The sequence below is a fragment of the Triticum urartu genome, chromosome 7A, assembly GCF_056163025.1.
Source record: "Triticum urartu cultivar PI428250 chromosome 7A, HENAU_Tu73, whole genome shotgun sequence".
Taxonomy (NCBI): domain Eukaryota; kingdom Viridiplantae; phylum Streptophyta; class Magnoliopsida; order Poales; family Poaceae; genus Triticum; species Triticum urartu.
In genome coordinates, this window is record NC_141879.1 from 622,587,195 (window position 1) to 622,596,408 (window position 9,214).

The 9,214-nt window shown below is 44.5% G+C and overlaps 1 protein-coding gene across 1 annotated transcript; it reads right to left on the reverse strand.

Annotated features, from left to right (window-relative positions):
* Window positions 1-7,791: 7,791 nt before the first annotated feature.
* On the reverse strand, window positions 7,792-8,960 carry LOC147960755 (uncharacterized). The gene is made up of 2 exons (XM_087533532.1): window positions 8,614-8,960; window positions 7,792-7,957 (listed from the first exon to the last, which is right to left on the reverse strand). The coding sequence occupies exons 1-2, from the start codon at window positions 8,958-8,960 to the stop codon at window positions 7,792-7,794; spliced, it is 513 nt and encodes a 170-aa protein (XP_087389658.1).
* Window positions 8,961-9,214: the final 254 nt, after the last annotated feature.

Here is a 9,214-nt window from a genome sequence, read left to right on the forward strand (position 1 = left end):
TCATAAAAATATCAAAAATATTATCTTATCATATCTATCAGATCTCACTCTCGTAAGTGACCATGAAGGGATTGACAACCCCTTATCGCGTTGGTTGCGAGGATTTATTTGTTTTGTGCAGGTATTAGGGACGCGCGCGCAACCTCCTACTGGATTGATACCTTGGTTCTCAAAAACTGAGGGAAATACTTATGCTACTTTGCTGCATCATCCTTTCCTCTTCAAGGAAATCCAATGTAGTGCTCAAGAGGTAGCATGATGCAGTTAGATTCTTAAGGACTATGACTGATAACTTAAAGAAGCTTTGGAGGGAGTCCAATGTAGACAGGGCCAAACCGTTCTCGCCGGTGCATGTTGATGGTTTCTCTTGCAAGTTTGCGCGGGTGCCGCAGTAGAAAAACACGTGAGTATCCATTTTTAATGATTTTTATTAGTTGTTTTTTGTTGCTGGGAGGATGGTGTTCCCGTATTTTTGAATTTGTGATGTACCCTTTTATTTTTTTTCTTTTGTTAACACGCATGATTGTGGCTTCTTTATGCTACAAAACATCAAGACATATCATTGCCGGGAGGATGGTGTGATTGAAATGTTGGATTACAGCCATGAAGACATTCCTGACATTAGAAAGACTTTGCTGTATAGCTGCGCAACTAGCGATGTGTTTGATGTTGACTTCCGGGGTTTGTTTGGCAGTGAACCCTGTACGTATGCATGAACTTTTGTAATTATTCTGCAGCTTGTACTTCTTGACTAGTACTGTTATGAATTATGTATTTGAACTTACCCTTGATGCGCTCCTTCTTTTTTTATTTTTGCAGGTGAGTAGCTGGATCTTGGTGAGCATGACCACATGATCTTTGGCAGCCAATTCTCAGAGCTCGAACATGTAGCTATTGATTTTAGCCAGGGGCGTTTTCTCGAAAATACATGACGGAGGTTGATGGCATTGAGGATTCCTTCGTCCATGCAATTATTGCAGAATACCGAGATCGCGTCTTCGTCACGGCAATCTTTAATCTTGTCCTTGATAAGGAGGAATCTGGCCCAAAAGTGATGGACTGTTTCCTGAGACTGCTGTCGTATGCACGTGAGATCGCGCATATCTGGATGGGTGGGTGGCTTTAGATCCAAACCCTGACCCAATTTTGGATCCGGAGTTTGAGGAACTTCCGAGCTTAATAGTTTGGGCTCCGGGATATCAAGCGGTTTTTCAGGTCCGCCGTCTGATTCTAGGTTCGGCGGACGGGGCGTGTTGTTCCGTGGACGGGTATCCAGCTCTTCGAGCTCGGAAATCCAAGCATAGCTCGTCCTCAATATAGAGGAAGAGTTGTTGATTTGCTCCTCTACTACCGCTATATGATGGGTGATCGGCGGAGATTTGATTTATCCCTGATCGGGTTTAAGCCCAATCCGATCGTAGTCTATAGCAACCCCCAAGGCGGCGATGCGATCTAGGAGCTTGTTTAAAGACTACAACTCTGTCAGATCCATCCGTTTGGAGTATTCGGGGTCAACACGAAGGCGATTTTCGATGACCCGAGAGGTCATCGTCGGCTTAACGGCCAGACGGGCGGTCATGGTAAAGCCGCCCAGTTGGAGGGTTTGGCCTGAGGCCAGGGCTCCTCCGGAGGTGATACTGTCCTTGATAACAAGGCGAGCCATCACTCCTGTCTTCTACGTCACAGAGGAACTCTCAATGAAAGCACCAATGTCGGTGTCAAAACCGGCGGATCTCGGGTAGGGGGTCCCGAACTATGCGTCTAAGGTTGATGGTAACAGGAGACAAGGGACACGAAGTTTTACCCAGGTTGGGCCCTCTTGATGGAGGTAATACCCTACATCATGCTTGATTGATATTGATGAGTATGAGGGTTACAAGAGTTGATCTACCACAAGATCATAATGGCTAAAACCCTAGAAGTCTAGCCTGTATGATTATTATTGCCTCTACGGACTAAACCCTCCAGTTTATATAGACACCGGAGGGGCCTAGGGTTGTACAAAGTCGGTTGCATAGAAAGGAAATAATACATCCGACCGCCTAGCTTGCCTTCCACGCAAAGGAGAGTCCCATCCGGACATGGAAGGGAGTCTTCTATCTTGTATCTTCATGGCCCAGTAGTCCGGCCCACGTCACAGAGGCCGGACGCCCGAGGACCCCTTATTCCAGGACTCCCTCAACGGGTGTGATGTGAGGGATGTGGATTGTCGTTTGATCGCGGTGCATCCAACGGTGCACATGCGCGATCTGTGTGGCTGGGGTTCCGGCCAATCATAACGCAACACACAATAGGCTCTGTGCACACTATTTTCGAAAGCGACGGAGATGAACCGTGTGCAATAATGAACGAGCAAAAATTGTAAGGGAAGCCAAATTTCTGTTGTCGTTTGTGGTTGAGCTCTTGAATACCACCGCACTGTACGGCTGCCCGGCCCCTCCGTCCCAGAGCTCTTTCCAGGCATCGTCCATGGCACCGCGGCACACAGTAACTGGTAAGGAAGCGATGGCATCCCACCACGCCGCGTTCCTCGCCGCCCGCGACCGCACACATGGTAATGAAGCGATGGCATCTTGCCGCACCGAGTTCATCACCATTGACAGCTAGACAGTTACATGGGCGGACTTTGAGGCTGCCATGGCCGAATGGGTGGTGGATCTAGAGGCGGCCAAAGCCGCACAGAAGGAGCGGAAAAGGCAGAAAGCAGTCAAGAAAAGAGAGTCCCGCCGCCACAAGAAAAAAGAGGTCACACGCCGTGCTGAGGAGAGCTTGGCGGAGATTGAGGCATGGTGGGCTTCCGCCTACAAGGCCGGAACGAGAACGCTGGCGTCTGGCCAGCATGCCCTAATGGGAGCATGTGAGAAGTAGTTTAAGTTTGTAGTATTAGAGAAAATTACCAGTAGTACTTTAAGTTTGTAGTATTAACATACAATGTCGGTAAGAGCATCCTTTGAGGGCTTTGAGCGTATATTAGCATGTGTGCCCGTGTGCGTTTTTTTGCGTTAATCATTAGAAGATCACAAAACACACGGTTTCTATGCCGTACCCGTCTGCGTTTTTTGCGTTAATGACCCATAAGTCAATTACCTGTGCGATATTTCCTAATAAACCAGGCATACCATTGACCGAAAAAAATCAAGTGCACGTGTACATTTTTTTGGAGACGGGATTTGCCAACTTTCTTTTTTCTTGCACACGTTTATTTTATGTGATTCGTCTGCGTTGTGTGTTTCCCCCGCCCAAGTTTCAAATTTCGCACCGAAATTTTCATTATGTGCGCGATTTTAGAATTTATTCCTCCAACCACATCCCCTTCCCCTCAGTATCCCCCCTCCCTCGTACCTCCCCTACCGGCATCTCAAACCGCCGCCGCCGCAACCACAGCTTCAACCACATCGATGTTCTGCTCGGATCCAGTCAGGTAACCCACCGATATCTATCACTTCCCAGGCCTGATTGCTTAAATGGCGCCTGCGAAACATCCTGATGCCTCCAAATCCCCCCCCCCCCGCCAGGAGCTGATGGCGGTCGATGGCGCGATGGCCGCTGTGCGTGCTGACCCGGAGGAACACCTCGCCTCCGCCGCCGCCGACGACATGGTGCAGGCTCTGGCCCAGATGAAGCCCCCAACGACTACCCCTTGGACTTAACAGGTAAGATCTGACCAGCTAAATCTTACCAATACCACTTGCAACGGCTATGATTTGTACAGTTGATGTATTAAGCATGTTCGTGCCTTGTTTATTTGAGTACTACACACTGTGTGATGTTAAAATATTACCGTGTCCATCTCAATTTCACCAATACCAGCAACAAACTTACAGTACATGACTCAGGATATCACTAGAGATGCTGCCCATTTGCTACTTTTAGTGGATGCTAACCCTGTTGCACTTAACATGCATGTCCATGTACTTACGCAGGGTCATAACGGCCGATGCTTTTGTTTGCCGTCGAGGTGAGCTGCATCCCATGTCTTACAGTATTTCACATAATTTGTGCAATTGCAGTTTAACTTCTACCCATTTACTGGTTGCCTGTAGGTACACATGTCACTGGCACTGATCCATGCTTCGACACAGAGGAACAGCTCGCCTCCGCCATCGCTGACTTTGGGCGAGCTCTGGCCAAGATGAAGTGCCCCAACAACTACCTCTCAGGACTTACCAAGTATGTACTCACCAGTTCAATCTTACCAATACCAGATGCAATTAATGGCTATGTTCTGTAGGGTCGATGTATTAAGCATGTTCTATTAAACATACCTAACACGTTTTTGCTACTTTCCCTACCTTTTTATAGACATCTGGGCCATTCTCTACTCCAGCAGCACCTACCTTATGATGTTTAACTATGCCAATTGCATTTTTATCAGTACCGGTTTCAACTTCTATTAAGCATGTTGCAATTAACAGTTGAATCCATTTTTAAACAGTTGCATTTCAATGGCTACAAACTTACAAAACATGACTTAGGATGTTGTTCAGCCTGTTGCAATTAACAGTTGTATCCATTTTTTAATCTGTCCATTTGCTACCATGCTACTCTCTGCAATGAAGATATACTAGAGATGCTGCCCCATTCGCTATTTTTGGTGGATGCTAACCCTGTTGTACTTCACATGCTTGTCCATGTACTTACGCGGGGTCATAACGGCTGATGATGTTGTTTGCCGTCAAGGTTAGCTGCATCCCTTACATTATTTCACATCATTGGTGCAATTGCAGTTTAACTTTTGCCATTTACTGGTTGCATGTAGGTACACATGTCAGTGTCACTGATCCACGCTTCGACCCGGAGGAACGGCTCGCCTCCGCCGCCGCTGACTTTGGGCGGGCTCTGACCAAGATGAAGTGCCCCAGCAACTACCTCTCAAGACTTACCAAGTATGTACCCACCAGTTCAATCTTACCAATAGCAGTTGCAATTAATGGCTATGTTTTGTATTGTCGATGTATTAGGCATGTTGTAGTAAACATGCCTAACACGTTTGAGCTATTTTCCCTACCTTTTTATAGACAACTGGGCCATTATCTGCTCTGGCAGCACCTGCCCTGTGATGTTTAACTCTGCATATTGCATTTTTATCGGTACCGGTTTCAACGGCCATTAAGCTTGTTGCCATTAACAGCTGTATCCATTTTTAAAGAGTTGTATTTCAATGGCTACAAACTTACAAAACATGAATTAGGATGTTGTTAAGCCTGTTGCAATTAACAGTTGTATCCATTTTTTAATCCATCCCTTTGCTACCGTGCTACTCTTTCGAAATGAATATATCACTACAGATGCTGTCGTTTTATTACCATTTGCTATTTTTGGTGGATGTTAACCCTGTTGTAGTGAACGTTGGCTTTCCATGTACTTACATAGGGCTACAATGGGTGATGCTGTTGTTTGCCGTCAAGGTTAGCTACATCCCATGTCTTATACACCATCTATTCCTAAATATAAGTATTTTTAGAGATTCCAATATAGACTACATAAGGAGCAAAATGAGTGAATCTAGATTCTAATCTAAACTATATCTATAATTCTATATACATCTATATGTAGTTCATATTGAAATCTCAAAAAACATACTTGTACTTAGGAACATAGGTAGTTGTATTTTACATCATTTGTGCAATCTCAGTTTAGCTTCTAACATTTACTGGTTGCTTGTAGGTACATCTATGAGGGGTACTGATCCACGCTTCGATCCCTTTTGCATATGGGGCAATGAGATATTCATGAACAAGCATCAAGTGAGGAAACTAAGAAAGATTGTTAGGCGAAAGAAATGTGTGATTGGAATTAAGCTCTTTATTTACACTTTGTCGAAGACAACAGTGAACTTTAGGATGGTAAGTAATGTGTTGCCTTTTCCCCCTGCCCACAACAAGTTACTCTATTAGACCTCAGTATCTGATATTTTTCTCGTTTCAGTGGTTTCCGAAGCTATTTACTGATGATTACCTTGCAAACTACATGACCGGAGTGGAGGCAACTAAGGTTAAAGTATATAATTCATGCTACCATGATATTGCTCTAGAAGTCTTCCTGAAGGCGGTGAAGGATGGGCGGGCGATCGTCACAAGGGGTTGGACAAAAGTGGTTCGTGCCTATGGCATGCAGGAAGGCACATTATGGGCATTCCGCTTCTTCAACACCATCGGTGGTAAAATGATTTACACTTGTCTCTTCACCTTTACCGCCTTTAAATACTGCGGTTCATCATAGTTAATTGCTGCCTAATCCTATAATTACTTTACATATTGTACTGGCAATTTTATTTATGGACTCATTGTTGAACCATTGTGCTGAGAATTGAATTGCACGTTTAGTATTTCAAAATTTCCAATTAGAATAATAAATTACAGGCAAAAATAAAAATAGAACAGACGGTCATGGACCTTTGCAAACGATTCTAGTAGTAAAAGCGCTTGCGATGGATAGCCCAATGCCACATAGTTTTCTACATCAAATTGTGTGTGATGTAGTTAATGAAAGCTAACAGTTAACCAAGGCAGAGCGTGTGTGATAGTTACACCTTTCACACACGAGCATATACATAAAACCGTGTGGGATGTACATCCGAACGGAAACGTTTTCCCTGGATTGACTGTGTGGGATGTACATAAGAACGGAAACGTATTCCTTGGATTGACTGTGTGTGATATACATACGAACGGAAATGTTTTTCTGGGATTCACCGTGTGGGATGTACATACCTACGGAAATGATTTTCTCGAATTACCGTGTGGGATGTACATACCTACGGAAATGATTTTCACGGATTACCATGTGGGATGTACATACCTACGGAAATGATTGGGTTTCGATGCCTCGACCGATCGCACACGGCCCCAGCCTGGGTCCCTGGAAGGCCTATCCCCGACGATTTCTCGGTCGTGTGGGAAGGACACCCTATCGCACACACTCACTTGGCGATGGTTCCAAACGCGGTCGTGGAAAGGGGAAAACCGTTTGTTTAGGACCGACGCGCACCAGCGACTGTCTGATCAAGTGTACTAGTATTGTCATTCTTAGTCTGCAAGAGACCAACATAAGTGTGTGTTGATGCTTCTTAACTTTTTCTGTTTGTAGTACTTGTTAATTTTCTAGCAGCTACATATGAATGAGAACAGTACATGAAGTACTAAGAATTTCTGCTTCAACTTTCGAAGTGTTGTTAAGCAACTCAAATTGTGTTGATTGTTTTCAACGTTATGTTTTCTATACAATACTGAATCGAAACTACACATGGAACAACATTGTGTGATTAGTTGCTTCATAACTAGTACTTTAGAGCAGCCACAAAGTTCCATTCAGAAGCTACTTTGAATTTGAAATGATGGATTAACAAAATACGAAGCTACCAAACTTATATAATGAGATAAGCAAAAAAATGTACTTGATGACATAAATAAACTTGTTCAACCATGACAAGCACGACATAATCATACTGGTTCAACCCAACAAGAGGAAACTACTAATTTGAAACAACAAGATAAAAGGCAAGCACAAGCGAAAGGAAAACGAAGGCAGGCTTTGATGTATCTTCATCCCTAAAAGGGGCGAAAGGGGCGGTCGTAGTAGTTTTCAGCCTCCCGTACTTTTGAAATTTCCCAACCATTTGTGATGTTGTCGATGATGTTCCATGACTTGTACGTGGCGTATGCATCTACTCCCACATACTCGATGAGGTTGTCTGGCAGCGGGCTGACCCCCCATAGTTTGTGGTCTTCCTGCATGTCGATGTTCTTCTTCATGCTTTTGTAGAATGGGTGGATGACGCTGGCTGCAACATCAGTCAAGGAGTCGTACTCTTTTCCTGCGCTGAATGTCGACGTACTTGTTGGGGTTGATTGTCAGAAGGCCAGACATATTCATCTTATCTTTGTCGCTTTCAATGCCAAAACCAGCAAATATGAACAACCTCTCATTCTTTAGCATCTCATTGAGGCGCTTGGGCCTACAAGGGGAGAGACATTTTGAAGATTAGCATTACTTTGATGTTTGAATTCTTCATTTTCGTTTTGTTTTACAAGCGATGAATCCATGAAGTAGATGCTTATATAGCATAATTAATGGATGAATGTACTTCAGAAATTAGTAAACAAAGTTCTGAAATTAAATTCAAGTACATCATGTTATTTTTCTTTTTGAATTATACATAGTTTGAGCCAATGTTGTATGTGCTGCTTTAGTACTAGTTTATTTACTTTTGTTGAATAGGACAACACATACCAGTGCTTCAGCAAGTTCTTAGTTTTTTTGCTTATGAAAATAACATTAGACCAAATTCAGAAACTACTTCACTACATCAAGTTCAAAAACATCTTTTTAATACATTGAGTACAGAAACTACACTATCGGATCAAGATCAGATACTACACTAGTACATCAACTTCAGAAATTAATCTTCTGCAAGATTTTTCAAATAGTAGTCCAGTGCATTAGGTTCAAAAATACATTTATAGTGTATATTCTTGAGAAAATGCAGTACTGCATCCACTTTCACAAACCACACTAGTACATCTAGTTGGGAAACAAGTTTGATGAAAATTTCAGGATAGAGTAGTAATTAAACAGATGAACCAAACAGGCCAAATGACTAGGATGGGTCACCATTTCGTGGCCGCTGCGATGTGGTACACCATGCATAGTTCCTCCACATACAACTGCAACACTGCTGCCATCTGGGGAGGTATGTCTTCCCTGGTGTAGTGCACACCAAGGCCGACGATCTTACGATGCGAGCCGCCAGCCTTCCTCCAGAGCCTGGAGATCATCTCGTCGGCCTTGTCTGGTTCGCTGGTGCAGACAATCTCGAGCATCTCCTTGCCGTGGAGCTCAACTCCTGTGAGGGTTTTGGTGTACTCGCGCTTCTCGCCGGGGATGTGAACGTCGACGGGCTTGGTGCTCTTGTCGGACGTCTCGCCATGATGACGCTTGGTGGATGGTTCCTCTGCCATCGCCCTCCTCCGACGACTGTGGGCTTGGGAGAGAGAAGTTTTTGGTTTGTGTGCAGTGGAGATGGAAGCGGTAATTGTGGTTCTGGGAATGAGGCAGAGATGGAAGACAATGGGGTAGTTTTGCAGCTCATCGACGGGGATGTGTGGGAGGCGGTTCGTCGGGGACGTGGGTGTAGTGGCATTGGGTCGCCGTTTGCAGTCCCTTGTCGCAACCACCCAGTGGATGGCGCAGGTGGTGGCCTAGAAGAACCAAC

Excerpts from the sequence above, each read along its gene's own strand:
- LOC147960755 (XM_087533532.1), bottom strand. The coding sequence starts at position 8,960 with ATGGCAGAGGAACCATCCACCAAGCGTCATCATGGCGAGACGTCCGAC. Across the intron at positions 7,958-8,613 it reads ATCGCAGCGGCCACGAAATG|GCCCAAGCGCCTCAATGAGA; the intron begins GTGACCCATCCT and ends CTCCCCTTGTAG.